The sequence below is a fragment of the Prionailurus bengalensis genome, chromosome D2 (assembly GCF_016509475.1).
Source record: "Prionailurus bengalensis isolate Pbe53 chromosome D2, Fcat_Pben_1.1_paternal_pri, whole genome shotgun sequence".
NCBI lineage: Eukaryota > Metazoa > Chordata > Mammalia > Carnivora > Felidae > Prionailurus > Prionailurus bengalensis.
Window position 1 is genome coordinate 80,924,202 of NC_057351.1, and position 27,651 is coordinate 80,951,852.

At 51.4% G+C, this 27,651-nt stretch overlaps 1 protein-coding gene across 9 annotated transcripts in view; it reads right to left on the reverse strand.

Annotated features, from left to right (window-relative positions):
• Positions 1-458: 458 nt before the first annotated feature.
• UROS (uroporphyrinogen III synthase) overlaps positions 459-27,651 on the reverse strand; it is a 35,271-nt gene continuing 8,078 nt past the window's right edge. For 6 of the 9 annotated variants that reach the window (XM_043597850.1, XM_043597844.1, XM_043597849.1 and 3 more), the window contains 6 exons: positions 25,498-25,586; positions 25,232-25,315; positions 23,497-23,593; positions 20,334-20,408; positions 10,482-10,556; positions 8,113-10,114 (listed from right to left, as the gene is read on the reverse strand). In XM_043597850.1, the coding sequence (XP_043453785.1) occupies positions 9,639-10,114; positions 10,482-10,556; positions 20,334-20,408; positions 23,497-23,593; positions 25,232-25,315; positions 25,498-25,560 (870 nt within the window). In that variant the 5' untranslated portion in view covers positions 25,561-25,586 and the 3' untranslated portion in view covers positions 8,113-9,638. Of the gene's footprint in view, positions 845-3,196; positions 3,296-4,156; positions 4,243-5,170; positions 5,252-8,112; positions 10,115-10,481; positions 10,557-20,333; positions 20,409-23,496; positions 23,594-25,231; positions 25,316-25,497; positions 25,587-27,651 lie in introns of those variants that run through there. The other 3 variants (XM_043597852.1, XM_043597848.1, XM_043597851.1) reach the window with 1 other exon arrangement.

The window sequence follows — 27,651 nt, forward strand, 5'->3', positions numbered from 1 at the left end:
GGGGGTGGGGAGGGGCAGAGAGAGAGGGAGACACAGGATCCCAGGCAGGCTCCAGGCTCCGAGCTGTCGGCACAGAGCCCGACGCGGGGCTCGAACCCACAACTGTGAGATCATGACCTGAGCCGAGGCCGGACGCTTCACTGACTGAGCCCCGCAGGCGCCCCTGGACAAACCCCTTCTAAGTAAACTGAACGCCCCCCGCCTGTCAGATGCCCGGCCTGACCTACGCTGCGTCTGGTTTCCGAGGGAAAGAACCTCTCCCCATACGCGGACCGCAAGTGTCCACGGCGCACACAGCAGGAGCCTGAGGGTCCTTTCTAGAAGATGAATGAAACTACTTCCACGCGGCAGATTTCATCATTCCCACCAGGGCCGGCAGATCTCAGGACGTGGGCACATCGGTTTCCTCGGCGAACACAGCTTTGCGTGAAAACAACAGGCAGCAAGTGACAACGCAGTCAGCTCGGGGAGCCGGTGCTTTATTTGGTTTCCTTCCTGCTGCCGGAGGAGCCCCGGCCGGGCCTGGGAGCCGGGGGCGCCGGCCAAGCCCGACGCCGGCCCTGGGGCCCACCCCGCTCCCGGTGTCCCCGCGGGTCCGCGGAGGCACGAGGCAGAAGTCCGGGGAGCCCGCCGATGCCTGGCTTCCCCGCAGCAGTGGTGGTGCGATGCCCGGGTCCGGGACAGCCGCGCGGCCGGAAGTGCCAGTGACTCAGCAGCCGGGGGCCTGAAGCGCCAACCTGAGGCCCTTGGCCAGGGCTGGTGGCGTGGGGCTCTCAGCCGTGCAGCTCACAGGCAGGCCCTGGGCGGCCAGCGCACGGGCGGTGCTGGGGCCGATGGCGGCGAACTGCAGGGGGAGAGAGAAGGGACCTCAGTGCACCTGCAGGCCGGGCCGGGAGCGGGAGGGCGGTGGGGCAGGGCCTGTGGCCTGTCCGGACGCCACTGCTCACGCGTGAGCTCCTAACGTGTGTGCTCACGCCTCCCGATGGGAATCCAGCCCCACACCCGTGCAATGCCTGGCCTGCACGACCTCCTTACGGCCTCCCTGCCAGCCTGCGGCTCCGGTGCGGGGCCGGGGTGCCAGACCCCGGCACTGGTGCCCGCCGCCTTGGCCACACCTCCGCACGCCTGGCTGGGGCCCAGTGGTGCACAAAGTCTGGAAGGCACCCGGGGCACGCGGGGGCCCCGACGGGACACCCCCAGGAAAATGGAGCAGTCGAGAGACCAGGCCCTGGAGCCAGAGGGGCGGGTTCCCATCCCAGCTCCGTAGGATCGTGGCCGTAGCAAGTGACCCTCCCTCTCTGGGCCTCTGTCTCTTCGTTTGTGAAACAGCAAGGCGAACAGGCTTCCTCGGCTGCCGTGAGGGTCACGTGGGGCAGCGTGTGTAACCACTGGCGCCCGGCACCAGGAGTGCTCAGTGACCGCCAGCGGCTGCTGGGAACCCTGCTGTTGTTCCCGACTAGAAACTCCGACGGCATGAGCCTGTCGGGATGCCGGGTGAGCTGTGAAGCCGCGACGCTAAGTGAAAGAAGGCGGCCCTGAAATCCCACAACAGGCAAGTCCGTAGAGACAGGAAGTCGGCTACTGGCTGCCAGGCCGCCCAGGCACGGCTACCGCGTCTGGGGGTAGGGGGGGGGGTGGTGCAGGGGGACGAGAACCGGGGCGGCCCGGCCCCCCTGCTTATCCCAGCCTCTAAAGCGGTACCCGCTCACTCCGTGCCAGCCGCTAACACTGAGCGCTTGAGGGTCTAATCTTTTTAATCTTCTGTCCCCAAGAGTCAGACAACGTTCTCTTTCCCCAGCGACCTACATGCAAGTCCTGGGCCTCCCCGTAACTCACCATACGACTTTGGCAAGTCATTTAACTCCTCTGGGCCTCAGTTTCCTCGCCTGTAATAAGGACAAAAGTCCTGATTCTGCTTGATTTCTACCCCTGGAACGGTGTGAAAATCCTACGAGATATTGCCTAGAAATGTTCCGTCAACGGGCCATGGCTCATGTATCACCGAGGCTAACGACGTGGACTCGGGCTTCCTCAGTTCAAACTGCGGCTCTCGCTTCTTCCTGGGAGACCAAGGGCGAGGCGCACAACTCTGAGCCTAACTCCAGCTGCAAAATTGGGAAACGGTGCCGACCCCGCAGGTGTGCTACGAGACATCCTGTGATAAAAGGGAAGAGCCCTCACTCCGCCTGAGTTGGGACAGTGCTGGCGGCCTCTGTCCCGGGGCTCCAGGTCACCTCCGCCCTCTCCTCGGTCCCACTGCAGCTGGCTCAAGAGCATTCCCATTACCGGCCCCCTAGGCCTGGTGATACGTGTAGACTCCTGACAGAGTCCCTAAAAAGTGGGACTTTCATCCTTTGAGTTAAAAGACACGAGAAAGGGGAATGGCTTTTTGAATAGATTCCAGGATGAATTCCAAGATGCTTAGATGGGAAAATGGGAAAGGATGCTCATGGGCGTGCCAGGCTCTGGCTAAGGACTGACTTGAATTTTCTCATCGAATCCTGAGACTAATCCATCAGGAAAAGCCCTTACTCGGGGTTTTGCTTTCCGTGGTTTCAGTTACACACGGTCAGCCGCGGTCCAGGACCAGATGACCTTCCGTGTCCCGTGTGGTCAGGTCCGGAGTAACCTCACGCCTCCGCCATTCACCCCCCTCTGCTAAGCACGTAGGCCTTTTCTCATCTTTCGTCGTCACAAGAAGGGTGTGGTAGAGGAAGATATTTTGAGAGACCACGCCGATGGAACTTTCGTTACACTGTATTGTTAAACTTTTATTGTTAGGTATTGTTGTTAATCTCTTACTGTGCCTAATTTATAAATTAAACTTTACCACAGGGATGTCTGTGATAGAACGAAACCTAGTACATTATTAGGGTTCGGTACTAACCGCAGTTTCAGACATCTGCTTGAGGGTCCTGGAACGTACCCCCCACGGGGGTTGCTGTACAGGCCACAGAGGGATAAGCATCATGTTACAAATGAGGAAACAGGCTCTGAGAGGTTAAGTAACTTGTCCAGGAGCACCAGCCAGGAAGCGGTGCTTGGGAATTCTAGAACCCTGCCTTTCCAGTGCTCCAGAGCTGGCATCAGGGTGTCTCCTGGGTCAGGAGTGCTCTGACTTTACACGGAAGCTCTCGGTTAATTAGTAAAAATTTTTAAAAATCTGAAAAGACCAAAAGCCCACTGAATACCTCACCTTGATTCGACCAATGTTGTCACCAGATAACTCTTGAATATGCTTGAGGCTGTGGGTGAGGCCAGAGGGGCTGAAAAACGTGATGCTCGCTGGGATGCCCTGCAGGGAGGAAAGATCAGTCTGTTGTCGTAGGCCAAGGGGAGAGAATGTTCCCCTAGTGCCGTAGCTGGGCCCTCGGGCCACGTGAGGCAGACCCGAGGATCCACAGCAGGAGGGTCCCTGGGGGACGTGGCCTTCTCTGCTCCCTGGAGGCCGAGTTCACGGGAGGCACTGTGTAGAGAGCAGGGTGCCATTGGGGAGGCTGGGCGCTGCTCCTCATGGTGCTGCCGGCCGGAGGACAGGGGCACTATGGACGCACATGCCCGGCCCAGTGGACAGTGTGCCTCTGCTCATGTGGCCAAAGTGGCACTGATCAATAAGGCAGCAGTCCAGCCCGGCTCCCTGTCCGCTCTGCACCCCTTCTGAGGACGCAGAAGACAGGCTGGCCACGTGGCCTTTCGGCTTGCACTAAGGGGACATCCAGAACCAGCAAGGCATCTAGAAGCCTGTCCTAGGAGAGGGACGGGAGGTCTTACTGAAAACAGGAGTGGAAAACCTTGAGTCAAACAGGCGCCGCCCACTCTCCTGTCTGAAGCCTCCAAAGGTCCCTGTGACCTCCCAAATTCAACGTAGACCCCTCCGAGGGCTTTGTGGGCCTTCCCAGTATGGGCCCAGCCTCTGCCCCTATAGCTCCGCCAGCCCCCTGCACGACATCAAGGCCCCCAGCTGCCCAGGCTTTCTATGTCTGGGATGCCATGCATATGGCTTCGTGTAAATTATCTCCTTTAATCCTTACAAAAACCTTAAGAGAGCGGTCCGGTCCCATTTCACAGAGGTGGAGATGAAGTCACACTGCTGGGGATGGGGGAACGACACGCAGGTGCCCGCCCCGCTGGAGGTCTCCCGGGGAGCACCACGCACCTGCTGAGAATAGTAGCTGTGGAGGTTCACCTGGATTCCCGGGTGTGGGACCTTCTGATAGACGATGATGCTTTCCATGGGAATCCCTGGACACGAGCAGAACCAGGAAACGGGCTTTATTACACGAGGAAGGCAGCGGGGTCCCTGCTCTGCAGGGCGGTCCGTGCAGACGGGACAGCGCAGCACAACTCTCCTGGACAAGCAGCCGGGAGCTGAGGTGCAGACCGCGCCCGGGCGCCCGGCCGGCCCTCGGCAGCCCGTGATCCTGACCCCGCGGCCTAACGTCCTCTGCCATTATTCCCGGTAGCGTTCAGGAGACAGAGGACGACACCAAAGACACACGACCTCTGCTTTAACGCAGGGGGGATCGTTACTGGGCCTAAGATCCTCCTGGGGAATATTCTTTATGTGGGTCATTGGAGATCGAGGACAGAGGGCGGGAAGAGGAGAGCTGTGGTGCCGCGCGTTTCTTGCCTTTGGAGAGCCGGGCCTGGTGCCACCTAGCGTCACAGCGGCCCCTGGGTGGCAGGCTCTGTGGTTGTGCCCATTCCGCAGGCGGGGATGTGGACATGTGCACCGCGTGTGACCTGCCCTTGCTCACACAGCTAATGAACAGCAGAGGGAGAGTTCAAACCTGGCTTAGTCTCTCCTGAAGTCTGCACTCCAACCTGCCGATGACCCTCTGCTCTCAGACCCGCCCGTGACAGAAGGTGTGCGGGCCACACCCCCTCTCCCCTGCCCCCCCGCTGCCCCAGCACTTGAGTGGCTGGGGCTGACGTGCCGCCGGGGCAGAGGGCTGGTCTCTAGACCGTGACAGTGGAGTGGCGAAGGCTCAGTGACACTCCGTGGGCTCCTGAGGGGCAGCCCGCCACTGCCCCCCACCCCTGCCGCGGCCTCCTCTCCCCAGGGGGCTCTACGGGACTGACCACAAACACCGACCACGAAGGCTCCCGGTAGACCCGAGGCGGCGGACAAGGGAGGAGGTGACCACGAGCCCCAGTGCATTCTCATCACCTTTGTCCTTGAGCATCTTCGGCAGGATTTCCCCTTTGACGGTTCCACAGGGAAACAGGAGAGGCAATGCCGGTGACTCCCCTGCAGATAAATAACCGGACTTTGTGAACGCTTTTGAGAAGGGGGTGCGTCTGCACAGGGGTGGGGAGGAGCCGCTCCGGGCCACCCGGCATCTGAGTGGGAAGAAGCGCTGACCTTGCCGTAGGAAGATCACAGGAAGTTTGGCCGAGGCGCTCAGAGAACGGGCGTCCCCACAAGCCGGGAGCCCCCCCCCCAGGCCCCTCCGGCCCCCCCTGGTGCTGACGGGGCACCTGAGCAGCAGGCATGAGCTCTGCCTGTCACTGGAGTCAGAAGGCCAGAGGCTGGGTGGTGTCGGCACTGCAGACGCCCCCCAACTCGGGAGGAGCCGTGGAGGCGACAGAGGTGGCTGGAGCCAGGGCTCATGCCCCCGAGGTGGCAGGGTGAGGGCAGCCACCCACGGCCCGGCAAGCACCCCCAAACAGAGACAAGCTGCGTGTCTACTGTCCCCGTCAGGACGGCGGCCACCCGGCCAGGGGCCCGAGGGGCTGCTGGGCGGCCATGTAGGGGCCCGGTCTGCTGAGAATGGCCGTGCCTCTCACCTCCGCTCCCCATCTCCGCTCTAGGAAGACCTAAGGGTGTGTTCAGTTCTAAGCTCTCTGCAGAATCGTGAAGATGGCGTGAAATCCAAACACCAACTCGAGACAATACCAGCCAAGAAACCAATAGGCCGTCACATGTTAGAATCCTCCCCAAATGTGAACGTTTTCGTAGAACTAACCATTTCCCCCCTATATCCATCCATCCAGCCATCGTCCATCCATCCAGCCATCAATTGGAAGAAGCTTTAATGGCTGTTGCTTACGCACACTTCTATATCCACAGACCTCCCTGAACACCTCTTTGGAGACTGCAAATACAGGAGGGAGCAAAGCAAGTTCTTTCCATCTGGCACCATCTCCATGAACAGCCAGTTAAACAACAGGAATAACTGTAGACTTCTTTTGAGTTATTAAATAACTATATAGTGGTGAATGTTTTCTTTGAACTGTTCTGTAAATATCAGCACTGATATAAAAGAACATAAGGAATGGGGAAAATTTTAAATGTAGATGATAAATGCCCACTGGTTTCTTTGTTCCAGTGTGAAGAAATGTTACATGCATGACACGTCCGATCCATAAAGGCATATTTTCAAAGCCACGTTCAGGTGCTATTTTCTTAACCAGAGCCCAGGCATCCCCTTCAGCGTCAGTATCTCTGTGGGTGTTAGGTGCTGGGGCAGGATTCCAGGGGCCAAAGCTTTCCCACAGACCCCAACCCCCTGTTCTCGGCGGCCTCGAGAATCCGGCAGGGAAACCACGGGCCCGCCTTGTCAGCAAGCCCAGCCCTAGCAGTGTGCAAGGGGCCTTCGGAAGATTCCAGAATCTGCCCTTTGAAGCGTCTCTTCTGAAAGTAGCAGAGTATTGAGCTGCTCATAGGCTTATTCTCTGATTCTTGGCCACGAACAAGGGAGATGGGAGCTTAGCATGTGTGTCCTAGAAGAGGACAGACGCCTGTCTTTTCCTTTTCTCACTGCACCACCAGGGCCTGGAGGGCCAGGCTGCACAGGCCCAGTCAGCCCAGCTGCCTTCACGAAAGCCCGAGGCACCATTATCCAGGGAGGAAGACTGCCACTGTCCTGGTCGAATCCTCTCCTGCTGCTGAGCGGAGATCTACCACAACTATCCTTCCTGGGACCTAACCCCCTTCGAACCAGCGGCAAAGAACTCATTCTTTTCAGGGGATAAGTTTATTGCCTGCAGAGTTTTAACACAAATAGGCCAACGCTAAATAGGTTAACGCCGAAGCTGTCTGATTTCGCAGAGGCATGATGCGTTTCCTGGGACGATAAGGAGAGATGGGGCCCGGCACGGGTCTCACCCGACACAGAAGACACAGAATGGGGACTCACACGGCTCCGAGGCTGTCCATCTCTTTAACAGGAAGGAGGCCGGACTGCGGGGCTGTGGGGGCTGAGGACAGCAAGGGTGCTGGAAATCCCAGGAGAGGGTTGTACGGTGGGATGGGGCGGGCGGGGACTCCGTAAGTAGTCGCTGTAGTGATCAAGGTAACAAGGCTGATTTTTTACAAATGCCATTTCACTGGAGGACACATGAGTGACTATAAAGCTCCAACAGTTGCCGGGTGAGCAGGGATTTCAGCCTCCTAGGCGCTGCTGTGAGAAGCAGGCCGTGCGGGCAGAGATGCTCATGGTGCGGAACCCGGACAGTGAGGCTGATGGCGAGGGAAGGAAGAGCCGAGCAAGTCTGCGAGGCCGCGGGAGCCGTCTGCCTGCCAGCGCCGAATCCAGAGGACATTTCAAACAACTGCGCTCCCCTCTGACTCAGGCGGACCCTCTCTCCTGCAGAATGTTGCAGCTGTCTTCCCCCTTTTGCCATTTTAATTGCTGCTCTCTCTTCCAGTAGAGGAGACACCCTGGGAGGGCAGAGTTTTCTGTCGTAACAGTGAGCTATCTGGTGCGCGTAGGTGGCTCAGTCGGTTGAGCGTCGGACCTGTGGTTTTGGCTCAGGGCATGATCTCACGGTTCCTGGGTTCAAGCCCCACATCAGGGCTCTCCACTCTCAGGGTGGGATTCTCTGCGCCCCCCTCTCCCTGCCCCTTCCTCTCCATCTCTCAAAAAAAACCACACACAACGGATGAAATGAGTTCATGGCTTTAGTGCTCACAGTGGTGTCTGTCACAGAGTAGAAGTGTCAACTAAAGTAAATAAGCAATAACTATGAACTGGCCTGTTCACTCTAAATACTGGAAGTAGATTCTTAGCTTTTCAAATCAAGCTTCAGATCTTACTGGGGAAGGAAATCATTAATGCCTTGGTAAAACCAAGGTTAAAGTATTAGCAGTCAAGAAGGATTCTTATGTGGTATTCTAATTGCGAATTAAAAATTTATTAGGACACACAGGCATGCCGGTAATGAATGAGAAGTCACAAAGGCTTTGCAAAGAGTGTGGACCCGTGTCTGCCGAGATAAGGGCAGAGTAGGCTCCTATCTACCCTCACGCCGTGAGGCAGTTAATTGAAACACCAGTGTGATATCTCAGAAGCGACACGGATCCTTCCTGCCTGTGTATGCAGAGCAAGGAACACCAGCTTGATGGCTTTGCACCTGATGATGAAGAATGACTCAATTTCCCTCCGTCTCTTTCCAGAACTAGTGCATCAGCTGTGAGGACGGCCAGATCGTCTGCCCTGGGAGCAGGCGGCAGCCACCTGTTCCATTAAGGAGTAACTGTCGTGCCACCCACAGAACCCATCATGAGTCTTCTTAACCAAGGCACTTGATTCCACGGGGAATGCCAAGAGCTACCGTTCACGGTGATTTCTACATGAGGACATTAGAAGGGCTCGGTTACCACTTAATGGTGACCATTATCCCCTGAAAACATCAGAAATAAAAAGCCTGGAGTTGGATCCTTCTGGAACATATGTACCCACACTATGAGCGGCTGGGGGAAGAACCCAGTCGTGACATTCTTCTGGCCCCAGAAGAGATGAGGCTCAGTGACCCTCGAAACAGTGCCATGGGCCCGGAGGACCCCGAGGTGCCCGGGACCGTGCTCACCCTTGGACCCCCGGCATAATTGCCGCTGCTGTCTCAACACCTGGCTGGCCAGCAGTGGGCAGCGGCACACCCATGCTGATGCTAAAGGGCTTCTCCGCCCCGACAGGCCGGCCGGCACTGGCCAAGCCCTCCCCTGCCTCGCCCTCCACGTGCCCTCCTGTCAAGCTGGAACAGTCCGACAGCATTCGGCAAACGCCGCGTGGGAACGCCTGTGTGCCGGGCCCTTTGCAGGGCTGGGGGCGCACCAGGGAGGAGGCGACACAGACCAGCGACCCTCACAAGGCCGGAGCGGGTTAAACGACAGAGGAGATACGAACGGCCCGGAAGAGGGCCGGGGTCTTTGGGACAGTAATGTGTCGAAGGAGCACGCCTATGGCAGCCCTGTCGTGAGGGGCTGTGCTTAACGGGAACTACACAAGGGACAGGACGTCCGCGGGCAGCGCCGTCGGGGGAGGGGGGGACGGGCAGAGGTGGGAGTGTCGTGCAGGAGGCCGGACGGGACAACGTGCCGGGAGCAGCCGTGGGACCGGCCACTAGAGTCGTGGGCCCTCGACTGTCGTGTCTGAGAGCCCCCGAGGCACCGCGGTTCGGGTGGCGTGGTGGATCCCAGACCCGAGGCAGGGGGCCCCGCGGTGCTGCCCTGGGACCGGGACACAGTGCTGGGTGCCCGGTCCTCCTCCCCGGCCCAGGCCAGCACCTGCTTCGACCAGGCTTGGGCCCAAAGGGCCACTGGCTTAGGGTCACGTCCATTGTCCCCGGGGCTTTTGGGAGTGTCTGGGAAACACACTCCTTTAGTAAGAAGAGTGTTTCTCCAAACTTAGACCTCACCGAACTAAAGGGAAGAGCAGGGCTGGGGTGGCTGCGACCGGAGAGGAAGGGAGCACCCTCGGTCCTGCTGCCCTGCTCCCCGGCCCCCGGGGGGCCACCACGCTGGCATCTGGCACGTGTTGTCTCTGCGTACCTAATACGTCGTCGTGCTGGGCCCGTGACGTGGGGTGCTTATTCGACCCGCTTTTACCGATGGGGAGGGGGCGACAAGGGCGCGAGGGCAGTGTCTGCAGCTGGGTTAGGCTGGGGGGTGGGGGAGATGGCGACGAGGACTGCCCTGCGGGCACCCCTTGACCTTCCCGCCCCTCTCGCTCCAAGTTCCCCAGGAGCTTTACTTCCATCAAGGGTGAACCCCTCACGGAAACGCAACATGTCTGCACCCAGCGACACCTACGAACGGCGGCCGCACGCCGTCCGGGGACGCGCTCGTGGGGCTGGGGGCCGCTCTGAGGAGGGGAATTCAGAGCAGCCCCTAGGAGAGCGGAGGAGACGCAGACACAGGGACGGTGCCCAGCGGCACCTGCCCGCCTCCACTCCCTCTAGAATCACCACAGATGGTCTCCCTGTGCTTGTCGCCAAACATTTTGTTTTGTGTAACGTTCGCATTGTCCCGAGTCCTTTGGTGGAGGGGGCGGAGAGACTCGAATCTCAGACAAGCAGAGACACACATCGGGACCAGGAGCCTGGGGTCCCAGGAGCGGCTTGCACACGGCACACCAACCCCCGTCACCACGGAGGATGCACAGGGGAGACGGGCCCTTCCCGGGGCGACGGGCGCGAGGCCAAGAAGCCAACGTAAATAAATGGCCTTCACTTGGGGGTGAGCTTTTTCTACTTACTGGAACAAATGTATTCTGCGAGCTTTTCTGCATTTCCACAGCTCTCTCCTTCTGTGTCCAGGCCGATTTTATTCACTGGAAAACAACCGAGAAATGCACGTTTTCACATGGTCATCGAAGACCTCTGTTCCCGTGTTGTTAATGTGCGAATACAAAGGCACGTGCTTTACGAATCACAGAGAAAGTCTCTCCTGAAGGCTGGTACCAGAGGCCCACGGGCACTGTCAGAGGTGAGGGTGCTGGGTCCTGGCCCCACCTCTCCTGGACGTGTGACTTTGGGTCACGCCCCCATTCCTCTGCACCCCACTGAGCTCATCTACCAGACAAGACGCCAGCCACGTGGGACCCGCTTTAAGGAATCCAGGAGGTGGTGGGAGCAGACCGCCGGCCACCTAAGGCCTTTCTCATCAGCCAGTAAGCAGGTGGTGAGCATTTGGGGTTTTTTACTTCTCACAGGGCAGAGACAGCCCTCCCGTTGTTAGGGAGACAAGGCCAGCCCCCATCCAGAAAGGTGTCGTGGGCTGACATGGCCAGACTGAAATGAAGGGACGGCGGGAGAGGTTTCATAGTGACCCGCCGACGGGGACCCACAGCACCGCGAATGCGGGTCATCTGGGGTGAGGGGCATCCCAGCTGCTTTGAGAGACCGCTGTCACGAAGGGAGCAGGAGCAGACACCCAGGCTCCCCCCGCCCTTTGCCACGCAGGGAACACTGGCCACCGCGGAGGATGCTGATGTAGGAAGGGCCAAGGGCACAGCTCCGTCAGCTCACAGGGTGTGGGCCTTCCTGGACATGGGTGCTGTGGGCTTTCCACTTAGGCCACGAACTGCAGCTTTAACGTAAGCACCATCAGCTTTTAATTTACAGGTCATTTCAAGTGTCCTGAGTCCGGGGGACAAAAGTCACATGCAGCTGTGAACTCTGTTCAGGTAGAGCCCCTCTGCTGCACGGCCAGCCCAGGCTGGGCCGCCTCCTCTGATTGAACTGGGGAGGTCTCGGTTCACCAAAAACCCTGAAAACCTCCCAGGAAGTGAACTGGGACATAAGTACTTAGTGTCGACATTCATACCCTTTCTTCCTGAGTTAACTAGACAAGAGGAACCAGACCCAGAACCTGGCCTCTCCCACTGCCACCTGGCTGTGCGGAGCGAGGCCTGACGCATTTCGTCCCCGCATAACCCTGGGACGTCTGGTCCCGAGAGGAGGCAGCTGGGACCCTGAGCTGTCCAGCGCCTGTCCTCTCTGTCTCTGCGAGCACGGGGACTGGGCTGTGCAGCCTGCCTGCAGCCCGCAGGGGCTCTCAGTAAAGATTGGGTGGGGAGGCGCCTGGGTGGCTCAGTCGGTTAAGTGTCCAACTCCCGATTTCGACTCCGGTCATGATCCCACGGTTCGTGGGTTCATGAGATTGAGCCCCACATCAGCCTCTGTGCTGACAGTGTGGAACCTACTTGGAATTGTCTCTCTCCCTCTCTCAAAATGAACTAAAAAAAAAAAAAAAAAAGATTAGGGGAATGAATGTTTGCCAGAAGGTGTCAACCCGAGGCGGCAGGGCTGGCTCAGCTGTCAGGGCTACGAGCGTTACAGCCAGCACCCGGGCCAGGCAAGGCCACCTTCAGGGCCTCCCCAGGTGACAGGGACAGGGCAGCTTAAGCTTATTCACAGCGGGGGTGGAACAAGCCAGTTTGATCCCGGACAAACCTGCCATCATGTTGTTTACATTTAGGAGGTTGAGGCAAGGACTGCCACAGCGCATCCAGTCGGGGGGGGGGGGGGGGGGGGCTCTTGTAAACCAGGGGGTGAGCCCCCCCTGCTGGCAGAGGCCTATGGCGAAAGGTACCGTGTGGTTATGTGAAGGTAAGAATTCTTAGTGCGAAAGCACATCCGTAAGAGTCAGCAAATGGGCTTTGAAGACATTTTAACAAGGTTAGGGGTAAGAAGACCTCAGTATTCTCCCAGAATGAGTGGGAAAACAGAGCAATGAAAAATACTAAAAAAACCAGATAGGGTTTAAAAGTGGAAGGACACCTGCGTGCTTAGGCCAGTGGGTCATGGTGGCTTTGGAAAATGCAGTCAGGGATTTGAACGATGTCTGTACCACTTGCTTTTCTTTTTTTTTACACGTTTGTTTTTAAAGTTTATTTATTTTGAGAGAGAGAGAGAGCATGAGTGGAGAAGAGGCAGAGAGGGAGACAGAGAATCCCAAGCAGGCCCCACACTGGTAGCAAAGGGCCCGATGCGGGGCTCAGTCCCACGAACCACGAGAACGTGACCTGAGCCGAGATCAAGAGTCAGATGCTTCATCAACCGGGCCACCCAGGCACCCCATCTGTACCACTTTCGAGGCGTGTGACTGGTAAATCACACCTCCTCTCTTAGGCTTGGTTTTTTTCAGTCAGGAAAATGGGCTTAGTAAGACCTTCCTTGTGAAAAGACATACATAAAGTGCACGGCACAGTGCCTGATGTGCGACGGGGACGCAGAAATGGCAGTAGGACTTACACGAGGAGGTGTAGGCGGTAATTCATTCCGACGGTGCACATACACACCTCAGAGTGAAGTTACACAGCGTCTGTCCGAGTCCTGAGTTGTTCAGTGCTAAGCTGTGTTCCACGGAGGAATTGTTCCGGGTCGACAAGGCCAAGTAATGAGGGCCACTCAGTGGCTCCCAGGTACCAGACTGGCAGATGGGGGAGCTAGGGGACCCCACTTCTGGGCGGCCAGGGAGGCGGCTTCCCCCCAGGGAGGCCGGCTGAGCCGCAGGGGATCAGCCCGCAGCCAACCAACGCTGCTTTTTCGATACAAATGGAAATCTTATTAAGATAAGCAGAAACTTTCCAACCAAAATGACGTTCTCAGAGGTTTTATGCAGACCAACAACAGACTTACAAAACAGTCTCCACCTATTAGTAGTTAATATCTACAGGACTGTGAGTCAAGTCAGTATTTATGAAGAGACACAGACACGTTTCCCTGATGGACCTTGACTACTTGCTGCTCACCGGACCCGGTTTCCATTTCCACTGTGAGACACATCCCTACCTTTCCGTCTCCTGCCCCAATCCACAGCTTCTGGGGGAGCCAGAGGGGCTCCTGTGAGAAGGCTCCCAGTCACCTCGGTGCTCACACCCCTGTGGCATCCCCTCCCCTTGGGTGTGGGCTGGACTGACTCCATTCACACCAAAGGAAGGTGGCAGAAGGGAGATAGTGTCACTTGCAAGCCTGATTATGGAAAGACTGCCTTCTGGCTTGCTTGGATGCTCTCTTTCGCTGGCTCTTGGACTGTCTCACAGCAGGGCCGGGAGGTAGCCCTTTAGAGAGGACCTCGTGAGGCCTGGGGGGGTGGATCCACGTGCAGGGTCTTGGAAGCAGAGCCCCCGAGTCAAGCCTTGAGGTGTCTGCGGCCTGGTGACAGACACTGAGCCGGAGGGACCCAACTAAGCCATTCCCAGATTTCTGCCTCAAGGAAACTGTGAGCAATTAAATGCTTGTTGTTTCTAGCCACTACGTCTTGGGGCAATGAGTTACGCAGCAGATGATGACTAACACACGGGCCTGGATTCCTCCGGCTGTCAGTGTTTAACGTCCTCTAACTCTCCAGTCTCTTGGCTGAGCCTCAGGATCAACAGAAACGTCCAGGCGTTCAAGGAAGTCCTCTTCCCTGCACCTGCCACAGAGAGCTCCTTGGGCACATGGTGTCTGCAAAGTGAACTAGGAAGGTTCCAAAATTGGGTGATTGACTTCCGTGTTAAGACCGATTGGTTTCTCCAAAGAGATTTTTTTTTCCTTCTCTTTCAAAGTAATCTCTGCGCCCAGTGTGGGGCCCAACAGAGCCGGCCAGGGTCTCCTCTCCCAGGAGATTTTTTTACAGCTGCGAAATTCGAATTACATCTCTCCTCTGGTCATAATGTTTCTAGCATTTAGAACGGGCCCTTTTCCTTCACAGCTGAATGAACAGGGAGCAGGCTGGGGCCAGCGGGTCCCCATCGGACCAGGCCCTGCCGCCTGGGCCACACGGGATGCTGGCGCACGCCTGCCAGCTCCGTCTCGGCTTTCTCTTCCCGTGTCACCGCTTCCGCTGTGGGGTTTTCTTCTCACTTGACAGAACAGTGAGATGCAAAGCCCGAGACCAGACTGAAGGCAGCACAAGAATCAAAATGGAACAATTTACAAACACACTGTCTTTGATGGTCGGAAATTGCCTCTATGATTTGCTTCCCTTTTCTACTTCAGAAAACAGCGAAAGAAGGTGCAAGCAAAGTCTTAACTGATTTGGGGGGGGGAGTGGGGGCGGTTTCCTTGGCAACCAAGGCCTGACTCCCCCTCTGCTGATCTGCAGGGCTCCCAGGCGCAGGTCGCACTGTACTGAAAAGCTAAGCATCAGCTCTTAATTAGACAGGCAGCTCGCAGCTGGTGTCCGCCTTACGTCATTTTGTTCTCTGGAAAGAGAGCTTTTCATTTTTAAACTACTTTCACTCATGCCGCAACTTCCCCCGGTGTTTCAAAATTCATTTGGACAAACTGAACTGTTTTGCAACAAAGCTGTACATTGATTTACTCATAATTGCTAAGCATTGTTTAATGCTTACTTGAAAAAAAATTTTTTTTAAACGTTTATTTATTATCGAGAGACAGAAAGACACAGAGCATGAGCAGGGGAGGGGCAGAGAGAGAGAGGGAGACGCAGAATCCGAAGCAGGCTCCAGGCTCTGAGCTGTCAGCACAGAGCCTGACACGGGGCTCGATCTCACGAACCGTGAGATCATGACCTGAGCCGAAGTCGGACGCTTAACCGACTGAGCTACCCGGGCACCCCTAATACTTACTTTAAAAAAAAAATTTTTAACGTCTATTTATTTTTGAGAGAGAGAGAGAGGGACAGAGAGAGAGGGAGACACAGAATCCGAAGCAGGCTCTAGGCTCTGAGCTGTCAGCACAGAGCCTAATGTGGGGCTCAAACTCTCGACAATGAAATCATGACCTGAGCCGAAGATGTATGCTTAACCGACGGAGCCACCTGGGTGCCCCAAATGCTTAATTTTTATGTTCATTTGTAAGGTTGACTTTTAATGATTCACTGTTTACCTCTGTGCTTTAAAAATAACATATGGGGTACCCGGGCGGCTCAGTCATGATCTCAAGACTCGTGAGTTCGAGCCCTCCGTCGGGCTCCGTGCTGACAGCTTGCAGCCTGGAGCCGATTTCAGATTCTGTGTCTCCCTCTCTCTCTACCCCTCCCCCACTCACACTCTGTGTCTCTCTCCTTCAAAAATAAACATTAAAAAATTTTTTTAAATAACAATTTCAAGACTGGATAATGTTGAAAGTATTTTTTTTTTTTAATTTTTTTTCAACGTTTATTTATTTTTGGGACAGAGAGACAGAGCATGAATGGGGGAGGGGCAGAGAGAGAGGGAGACACAGAATCGGAAACAGGCTCCAGGCTCTGAGCCATCAGCCCAGAGCCTGACGTGGGGCTCGAACTCACGGGCCGCGAGATCGTGACCTGGCTGAAGTCGGACGCTTAACCGACTGCGCCACCCAGGCGCCCCTGAAAGTATTTTAAAAATGATAAAAAACATTGTAATACCACCATTTGGAGATAAACACTTTTAATGTTTGGCTATTTCCTTTCAGGTTTTGTTCTTACGGTAGTAAAAATACATAACATAGAATTTACCATTTTGACCATTTTTAAGTGTATAACTCAGCGGCATTAAGTACATTCACAACCACCACCAGTATCCACTTACAGAACTTCTTCATCCTCCCAAATAGAAACTCTATACCAAATTAAACAATAATTTCCTACTTCCCCTGACTCAGGCCTTGCAAACCTCTACTGTACCTTCGGTCTCTTTGAGTTTGACTGCTCTATGAGCCTCATATAAGTGGAATCGTACGGCATCATTATCTTTTTGCATCTGGCTCATTTCACTTAGTGCAATGTTTTCAAGGTTCTTCCATATTGTAGCATATGTCAGAGTTTCCTTCCTTTTTTTTTTTTTTTTTAATGTTTATTTTTGAGAGAGAGAGAGAGGGCTCGAAAAAGGGAGGGACAGGAAGAGAGGGAGACAGAGGATCCAAAGCCACAGTGTGGGGCTCAAACTCATGAACCATGATCACAACCTGAGCCAATGCCAGACATTTAAACCAACAGAACCACCCAGGCACCCTTCCTTGCTTTTTATGTCTGCGTGATGTTCTATGGCCTGCATATGCCACATTTTATCTCTCCATTTATCTGTCAGCAGATATTTGGGTTGTTTCCACCTTTTGCCTGTTGTGACTGATTTGGTTACGAACATTACATACTCCGGCAAGTATCTCCGTGAGGCCCTGCTCCTTTCAGGCTCCTTGGAGGATAGAGAGGACTCTCTGGTAGAGTATAGTCCCTGCATTTTTTGATTAAAGTGAAATTATATCAGATATCTATCTGTATTGCCTCCTGCTTTTTTCTTAATGTTATATACTGTATCTTTCCTATGCTATAAAAATCCTTCAAAATCATTTAAAAAGACCCCCTAGCCTCTCTGCTCCCCCCTCTCCTTTTGAACATTTCAGTCCGAAGGCTCTTAGGTGGGGCAGAGTAACGTGAGTGTCATTGTGGAGGAGTGACCGATGTGGGGTGTCAGAAACCCTGTGAGGGTGGGGCCAGGGGAGACTGATTCCTTACAGGGACACCGGTCAAATAGGTAAATGTATTAGGTTTTTCCCTGTCGGAGATGGGGGCCACAAATATAGAAGTGAAAAACCCAGAATAAGCCCTGTGGTGTCGGACTGTAATTGGAGGTGGTGGAATAAACTCATGGTTTCCAATATAAGTGAGTATATGTGAACATTGGGATGTGTGTGTGTGTAAAATTATGTATTCCCTGTCTCTGTGTGCTGAAAATGACTATGAGCAGTGAAGTCCAAGGGTGATGAATACACTGAGCAGCCACATGACAGCTTCTAAATACCCTCTCCACTAATAGGAACCCTGGTTCTTAGGGAAAATGCTTGATTTCAGGGCTGTGACAGGAAAGACAGAACATACTGGGAACATCTTTTTGCACCAGCAAAGGAGGAAGTATTCAAAGAATGATGGGACATGCCAAAAGGACACAGAAGTCACCTTAAAGGGGTTGCCAATGGCCACATCAGGGATAATTTAAGCAATAAAATAAATAGACTTAGTAATGGGTTGTAATCTTTAAACGAGGAAACCACGAATCCATACTGATATAAATAAGTAATTGAATAAATTGAAAGTGTGATGACAGTTAATCAGGGGCACCTGACCGGCTCAATAGGTACAGCATGTGGCTCTTCATCTTGGAGTTGTGAGCCCAAGCCCCACATTGGGTGTAGAGACTACTCAAGAAAAAAAGAAAGAATACATTATCATATATTCTCAAAGTACCTCCCCACAAAGCACTTTATTAATTTCAAGGGGAAAAACAGTAGCTTCACAGTGGAGAAGCCTCACATCACCTAAATCAAGGGATGACAAAGGACATTCCCAGTAAGAGAGCAAATTGGAATGATGGGTTAGCGTCAAGAAGAAAAACAGCATCGCTTGTGATATTCCTGCCAGACATATATAACCTGAATGAATGTAATGATGAGAAAAATATCAGACAAACCTGAATTGGGGGACCGTCTACAAAACAAATGGTCTGTACTCTGAAAGTGTCAAGGTCACAAAGCCAAAGACAGATGGAGGCATCGTTTCAACCTGCAGGAAACAAGACCTGACGAGATGTATGACGTGATTCTGAACTTAACCCTTCAGCTATGAGAGATGTTAGTGAGAATTAGGAGGTACCAATATATGTGTGTTAATTTCTTAAATTTGATGGTTGTGGCTATACAGAAATGTCTTTGTGGGGAATCTACACTCGAATATTTGCGGGTGATGGGGGCATCATGTTGGCAACTTACTCTCCAGGAGTCCAGGAAAGACTGAGTTCTTTGTATTGTAAGTTTTCTGTAAATTTCCTTCCAAATAAAAAGTATGTAAAAGAAGAAGCTACATAATCATCACATAGATGATTACTGTTTCCCTATTGGGGGCTTTCCTTTTTTCATGACTGTAACTAATGCTAGGATGTAGTCTCATATAAAAACCACTTCAAGGGTACCTGGGTGGCTCAGTCGGTTGAGCGTCCGACTTCGGCTCAGGTCATGATCTCACATCTCATGAGTTCGAGCTCCACGTTGGTTTCTGTGCTGACAGCTCGGAGCCTGGAGCCTGCTTCAGATTTTGTGTCTCCCTCTCTCTCTGCCCCTCCCACACTCATGCTCTGTCTCTCTCTCTGTCAAAAATAAACATTAAAAAAATAATAATAAAAATGAAAACACTTAATTTCTATTTTGGATTATTACCTTTGTCTAGGTTTATCAGAAAAGGGATTAGTGGGCCAAAGGGTACAAACCTTGTAATAGAGCTTTTAAAATTTTTTCTTATTTCTTAAAGATTTTATTTTATGGGTGGGGGGATGGGCTAAATGGGTGATGGGCATTAAACTTGCTGGGATGAGCACTGGGTGTTATATGTAAGTGATAAATCACTAAATTCTATTCCTGAAATCATTATTGCGTCGTATGTTAAGTAACTTGGGTTTAAATTAAAAAAAAGAAATTTAGTTAAATTGAAAAAAAAAATGAATTTCAATATGGGGACAAACCCAATGCAGAACGCTGTGTGAATTTATAGGGTCCTGCCCTGAACCCACTACATAAGCCTAGTCAGAGTTTTCTGGAGCCAGGGTACCATGCCTCTTAAGCCGATAACTTAGGCACCAATGAAAAATTCAAAATTTCCATTGTAATAGAACTTAAGAACTACAGTGAATAAATATTTAATAACTGGAAAAAAAAGATTTTACTTCACTTTTTTTAAGTAAGCTCTATGCCCAACATGGGGCTTGAACTTACAACCCTGAGATCAAGAGTCCCATGCTCTACCTACTGAGCCAGCCAGGTGCCAATATAATAGAGCTTTTGATACATACTGATCAAGTATTTCTGAAAACATATGAACCAATTCTTAATGCTACTTAGCAATATTTGAATATATTTGTTTCACTGTACCCTTACCAGTGGCATTCTATACTTAACTAGTTATTTGTAAATTTAATAAGCAAAAAATCGTATTTTGAACTATAGTGTTTTTTGTGTTTCTTCTTTTTTTTTTTTTTAATAAGGCTAAGGCATTGCGGAATGAAAAACCCTTGGTTTTCTCTCCTGTACTGTCTGCTACTACCATAGTCATGCTTCGGTACTCTGGTTAGCGAATGTGGGTTGGGTTGGATCATTTGCTCACAGAACTCAGGCAAATGGTTTGCTAACTATTGCCTACTTATTACAGAGGATATTTCAAAGGACACAAATGGAAGAGATGCGCAGAGCAAGGGGGGGCGGGTGCAGAGTGTTTCCACACTCCCTCCAGGTGCACCACCCTCCCAGCACCTGTCTGGGGCACCATCCTTTTGGGTTTTATGAAGGTTCCATTACACAGGCACGATGAATTACATCACTGGTCGCTGATGATTAACTCAACTTCCAGCCCCACTCTCCTCCTTGGAGGTGGGGGAGACAGGAGACCACCCTCTCTAATCCCAAGGTTGGTTCCCCTGGCAACCAGCCCCCCCATCCTTTGCAGTTTTCCAAAAGCCACCTCATTAATATAAACTCAGGTGTAACTGAAAGAGGTCTGTTATGAATAACTTCATCTTTCTTATCACTTAGCAAATACCACGGGTTAAAACCTCCTAAAGGAGATTTGTGCCAGGTACTGGGACAAAGACCAACAAATACATAATATCGCAATAATTCTGTGGTGTTTCACCTTTACCTGGATTGCTTACCTAGAGAAGAGGTAGCACTTCCAACCACGTACACTGACTTAGCATTCCACTTTTCTTTCAGAGAGTGTTTCCAGACTGTAAAACATGGAATGATATGTGAGCTGCAGATATCATGGTGGCCATTTGCACTGTTGCCCGAGGCTGCCTGTTCATCCTAAGACGCTTGTGAACAAGGCAAACTATTAATGACCAAATATAAAGAGAAGCATCTCAAACTAAAATTCCATTTTTATTCTGTTCGTATTCAGCAGGCAAATTTTTAAAAATCACCTTGGTAAATGTTTCAGTATGCCTTGAGTAAAATATTAACTTGTTTCCACAGTTGGCACTAGAAGCATTTTTAGTGTGTACCAGAGAACAAATATGACTTGAAGAATTGATTTGAAGGGTGACATTAAAAATTTAAAATCTAGGGGCGCCTGGGTAGCTGGGTAGGTTGGGTGTCTGACTCTTGATTTTGGCTCAGGTCATGATCCCAGGGTCGTGGGATGCTCTCTTTCCCTCCTTCTCCTCCGTTACTCACAGATTCTCTCTCTTTATCTCTAATAAAAAAATTTTTTAATGTAAAAATCTAGACTTACAGTTAATAAAAAAAAATTTTTTAAGTCACATCTACACCCAACTTGGGGCTCAAACTCATGACCTTGAGGATCAAGAGTCGCATGCTCTTCTGAATGAACCAGCCCCTAAAAATTTAGACTTTTAAAGAAAAAGTCACTGGTCATTGAAAGGTGGCAACTTAATATCTAATAAAGCAATACAACTGGTTTTATTTGGGACCTAAATCTAGAAGCAGTCAAGAAGCTGTGATCTCCGAGGAGAGGACTCATGTTTCCATTAGGTCAAAGAAAGATAATAAATTTCAAGTTCATAGCAGACACGCTTTAATGGAGAACACTACCATTTTACGACAAAAACAAACATCTCTAAATGCAGATTAAAGAACTACAAAGAGAAAATGGGTTGTACGAATACATCAGGCCACTGGGGGCTCAATATTGAGCACTGTTCAGTATTGAACACTTTTTTAGAAGACAAGAAAATATGCGCTCTCCCTTCTTAGCATTCAGTTATGAGCAGAACTCTCCCTTATATTTAAGTGTGACACAACCCTTTGCACTCCCATTGGAAATCTCCTTTTATTTACCTTTTTAAAGATTTTTATTTTTTTAAAGTAATCTCTACACCCAGCATGGGGCTTGAATTTACACCCCACTGTCGAGTTGGATGTTCTACCGACTGAGCTGGCCAGGTGCCCTGGGGGTAATTTCTTTTGCAAAAGTAACCGGAGATTGAGTTTCACCTTCTTTCCTCCCCGACCCATGTAAATAATATTTATCTGAAAATTACTTATCGCATGTGAGCAAACCATTCTCCAAGCCTCGTAGCTGATATTTCTCTTTAGCAGGAGGTGAATGTGTATACACCATCAAGAAGGTGATTTTTTAGCTTATAACGGAAGCCTAATTAACTGTAGAGAGCCAATAACCATTCACCACTGCCACTTATTCCCCACTAGCCTGCCATGTGCCAGGGAACATCCTGAATGCTTCTTTTTGGGACTCAGACTGGTAGCTGGAATCACCAGTCTACAACTTACAGACCCTGTGGTCTTGGCAAGCTTCATACCCTCTGCTCTTCAAGCTCTGGTGAGTCATATCTACCTCAGGGGTAAAGCATTTAGTATGGGGTCTGGCATAGAGAAGGCACTTGGTAAGTTTAGCTAGCTAGTAGTTAGAAGTGATCCTGGGGGCACCTGGGTGGCTCAGTCAGTTGAGCATTTGACTTCAGCTCAGGTCATGATCTTGCATTCATGGGTTCAAACCCCACATCAAGCTCTGTGCAGACAGCTTGGAGCCTGGAGCCTACTTTGGATTCTGTGTCTCCCTCTCTCTCTGCCCCTACCCTGCTCGTGCTCTCTCTCTCTCTCTCTGTCTCTCAAAAAATAAAAATAAAACGTTAAAAAATTAAAAAAAATAAAAAAGAAGTGATGATCCTGGGATGGAAGGATTATTTATTATGCCCACTTTACAGACAAGGGAAGCAAGGCTCAGTGAGGTCAAGGAACTCGCCAAGGTCAGAGTGGCCATCTGAACCCAGGCCTAACTTGCCGCAAAGCCATTCTGTAATGACCCCTGACTGCTGCCTCCACTGCTTAGAATAACTAGGGCTGGTCACGCCTGGGTCTGAAGCCTGGCTGTGCACTGACTGGTTCCATGGCCTTGGACAAGCGCTTCCCAAGCCTCAGCTTTGTCATCTGTAAAACAGGACCACCGTACATATGCCTCTGGCCAGCAGTCTAGTGATAAATGAGATAACAAATGGAAAGTATTTAACAGGGCCTGGTACGCATTAGGCACTCCACAAATGTTGGCCACAAAGTGGTCTGACTGCAAAGACTAACGTGGCTGTTCAGTTTGAAACCTGAGCCCTGTTCACATGTTCTGATGGCGAGAGAAGAAGGTAGGAAGAAGGGTTTAAGGGATGGTCCTGTCATTAAGTGCCTGGCATGCATGGACCATTTTCTCAAAGTTGTTGGGTCTTCTCATCATCCCCTTGAGGAAGAGACTGCAACCAGTATATGCTGAGGACAGAGAGGTTCACCTGGCAGGTGAACTACCCAGGGACCGGGGACTTCAGGAGCCAGCCCTGTCACCTGTGTCCCAAAGCAGTGTCTGTGACACGGCACCACTAGGCGTAGTGGTAGAAGGCTACCGGGTTAATGTGTCACTTTGTGTGGGACATTAAGAGTCAGCTTATAAGGAGAAAGGTCATTTTCTGCTTCCTCCAAAGTTTACACGAACGTGAAGTGACTTGGTACCTGAATACTTTTTTGAACCAAAAGTCATGGAGATTTTTCAAACCTGAAGGGCAGCTATTTCTGGAATCTGATATCCCCAGTGGGAAGAATCGGAGTAAAGTCCAGTGGAATTCACAACAGTGTCTCCCCTACCTTCAGGTTTTGGGTTTGTTTTTGTTTTTGTTTTGAGAGCGAGAATGCTAGCAGGGGAGGGGGGATGGAGAAGGAAAGAATCCTAAGCAGACTCCCACACTCAGCGCTGGAGGCCCATGCAGGACTCGATCCCATGACCTGAGCCAAAATCAAGAGTCGGGTGCTTAACTTAACCACCCAGGTACCCGCCCTCCCCCCACCCCCACTTACCTTCAGTTTTATTGTCTTTCTCCAAACACAGTTCCACTGCTTCCACTGCTCTGGGGCTGGTAAAAATGAGGCCCCCGTAGCCTTCAGGATGAGACAGCTGCACACCAAACAGTAACAAAGGCGTTTTACATAAAGATCAAGTTCAACATTTCCCAGAATTCCAATGTTTTACAAGAATAAATTCCATCCATCCATCCATCCATCCACCCACCCACTGGTCCACTCAGCACCTATTGGGAGCTTACTAAATGCCTGGAACTGTGCACCATTCATGTGAATTCACCATTCATGCACTCAGGCGAATGCAGGTGAATTCACTGTTCGTGGCATTTCCCTTGAGCAGCTCACGGTCTAGGGGAGGGACAGGAAAGAGAACTGTAGGGTGGCAGGTATGACAGGTGCAGAGAGGGACAATCTGACCCAGCCTGGGCTTGGGTGGGGTGCAGGCAGGAGGGCAGATTGGACCTGCGTCTGTAATAAAACTGGAATCTTCAAGGGGCAATCTCCATGCCGAAGCACTGATTTTCAAAGATAATATGATAAAATCTACTAAACATTGCCGTTTTTACCTAGTCTCTCCCTAAAATCTGTGAAAGTACCATGTGAGATGGGTGGGGTTATTGTCATCTCATAGATGAAGACAGAGCCTAAGGAGCTGGCCCAAGGTGAGTGGCAGGGCCAGGGCTCAAGGACATGCCCGTGCCCCTCCTCGCTCTGTAGGGTGCTTCATGAGGGCTCTGGAAGGCCCCCAGGGAGCACGCTGGCTGGTGGAGATGGGCGATGACCGTGTGGAAACTCTGGTATCTGTATGAGCACGAGTCTAAGACGTGATCTCAAGCGATGAGGTCTTTGGTGCCTTTCAGGGCTGCTTATGGAAGAGCATGCCTCTTGGGGCCCCGCTTACATGGTTCCCTCAGCACTCAGCCCAGTGCCTTGGACGGAACAGATGCCAGATGGATGTTTGCCGGGTAAATTTCTGAATGAATAATGCAGTATTCGGCCCAAATCAAAAGGAAGAAACGTGCTTCCGTACAGAGCTGCTGGCAGGGTTGTGCTGTGCACAGCAGGAGGGGTGACCCTGGCGCTCACACAGGTGTGGGGCCCGGGAGCAGGGCTGGGCACCCCAGTCCCATGGAACCACCCTGGCTGTGGGCCCGCGTGTCTAGAAAGGAGCTCCGGGGGAGGCGCCCCGAAGGCGCTCCGCCCCTGGGGCCGGTTGCACACTGATGAGGTGGCCTGAGCACTGAGTCTTTGATCTGAAATGTTTGCGAGTCTTTCCTGAGGCTTTGTCCAGCAGGATCTACGACGGCATCACCGGCAGCAGAGTGGACGCCCTGCGCAGCAGCCTTCTTACTTGCTGGGGGCCTCGGCCGAGGGGCCCAACCTGGGGCCTGGCTCTAAAACGGGATGGCAACACCCACGTGGCGCGTGGTCAGGGCGGGCGGGTGGGTGGGAGGGCAAACTGGAAGGGCCCCACTGCCGAGAGCCCCCTGCAGCCTGCTCTCCCGGCCCCCACAGGCCCCACCTCCGGGACAGGGGGGCTTTCTGGGGGAGCTGGTGGGGACTCACGGGCGGTCCAAGAGCCACCTCCCCTGGGGCCAGGTGAGGCTGGGCCACCCCCGTTTCAAGTTTGCCAGTGAAATGAGGGGATGGTGAAGAAATCCTTCCGGTTTGGGTGGGCAGCGATTCTACAGAGACTCGGAAATTATGGTACTCGGACACTGACGGACCTTACCTTCTCAGAAAAACTGGAAAGAGACAAAAACTCAAATGATAAAACAGGGATCAGAGTGGCTTCAAGTCCATATAATCCTAGTTCCTGCAAATACAAGAATATAGTTCTGCATTGGCCAGGGTTGTGTGGAAAATAAGGAAACGGTCACAGTCACGACTTACTTGGTGTCGGCCCCGTAGAGGGTTAGCAGATACCACCCCCCCCCCCCCCACCCTCGTAGTAAGACAGTGTTAGGCCTCGCGGGACCAGGAGCCTCAGGCACTTACCCTGATATATGGATCTTGGCCACAGTCATCCTCCTTAGGGTCTTTTAGTAAAAGAACCTTCATTATCGCCTGGCAATCCTTACCGGGTGCTGTGACAGAGCAGGGAGACAGATGGATCCTAATTAGAGCTCAAGGACTCTTCCTGAGCAGTTGTCGATGGGACAGAAGCAGGGGAAGAAGGTAATCAACTGCTGGCTGAGGGGACCTGTCCCTCGCCCACAATGACTTAGCGTTCATGTGCTTGTTCCTTCTGAAGACCCTGTCGCTGATAAGGCCAAGGGACAGCATGCTGGCACTTGATATCACTCGGAAAGGCAGATGAAAGCCATTAGTAAAGCCAGTGTCCGGGCCACACATTTAAGGCTCATAAAGAGAAGCGATGCAAATTTGGGGTCGTATTGTCAATAATAGAGAAATTATTTTAAGGAAATAAACAATTACTTCTGTTTCAGGGTAAACATACTAAATAGTTCATAAGCTCTTTAGGAAATAATTATATTGACCTTTCTACTTTTCAAATGATGGGTTATAAATGTTGTCAAATATTATGAGACACCTTTCAAAAGTCATCTAATGACCTGGAAAGTAATTCATTGATATGTATCAAAAGCCTTGTATATTTCATACTCTTTCTTCCTATAATTTCGCTTCTAAGAACAAATACGAAGGCACTACTCATAAATGTGTGCAAAAACTAACATGAAGATGTCCATCCTGGTATTCTTTTTTTTTTTTTTTGAGATATAATTGACATAGGACACTGTGTAAATTTGTAAATGTCCAGTAGTTAGCTGTTCATTTGATACATTTCTATACTGCAGTGCGATGACTACAGTAGTGGCTTTACCGTGCCTCCTAATTATCTTTTTGTGGTGAGAACAGTTGAGGTGAACTCTCCTGGGAACTCTGAGGTTTATAATACAGTATTGTTGACTATAATCACCATGTTGTGCATTAGGTCTCCAAGACTGACTCCTCTTCTAGTGGTGAGATTGTATCCTAGTATTAACAACAGGAAACAAAGTAAATGTCCAACGTGGAGAGAATGGTACATCATTAGATGAAATCATTAGAAGAGTCATTAATAACTTAATTACATGGATCACCAAGTAATGTTAAAAAAATAGGATGCATGAATAGTGTGACTTTATTGATCTCATATATACATATATATGAAAGAATATGCATCAAAATACTACTAATAATTATTCCTGGGGGGCAGGTTAGGGTGATGGTTTTCTTGCTCACCTCTTTCTGTATTATCCACATTTTTTTTTTTTTACAATAGACATTAAATTCTTTTGTATCAAGTCATAGGGTGGGGGTGGAATTTAATATGACCACCCCAAAGGCCTCAAAATAAATGCTGCTGGAGAACTGCGGAATAAATCCTGCCTGAAATGTGGATTACTATCCCGTGAGTAGCATGAGGCCCATCAGTTACTTACTAACTACTATACAAGTGGTTGGTAACAGTCAAACAGCACGTATTGTTTCGAGCAGAAATGTGTTAACTTTGAGAGCCATTACTTGTTATTACTGAATAGGTTCCGGAACATTATAATATCTGCGGGGCGTCTTAAGGAAAATCTGGCTCAAAATGAATTGCTTTGTATCTAAGCAACCAACCCTGGGTGAACAAATAATAATTATGAAATCAAGTTCTAATTACTGCTGCCACTGAGCTGTTAGCTACAGAGACTGAGGAAGTAGGCAGGATTGTTTCTATTGTTTCCTGAGGTCGTTTGGAATGTGTCTGTCTTTTGGGAAACCGGGAACCCGCCTTTCTGAGATGGTCATGCTCACGTGTCAGCCCGGCTAGGATCTAGTCCCCATTTGTTCACGAGCGCTGAAGTCTATCATCAGGTGGCTTTTAGCCAGGGAGATTATCCTAGATGATCTGGGAGGGCCTCCTCCAGTTGGTGGAAGGCCTTAAGGGGCACATCCCCACCACAGTTGTAGGCTCTGGGGTATGGAACCCCAAGTTTTCAAAGTGTTGCTTTCAGATTCCAGGAGCCAGTCTCTCACAAAAATGTTTCTATGTTGTTCTCAGGCAGTGACACCTGGAATCTGCCTCAGGGGCATTAGGTCTGCATTATTTACTGGGGAAGGGGGGACAAGTTCAAGTACTACCAAGTGCTATAAGGTGATGTA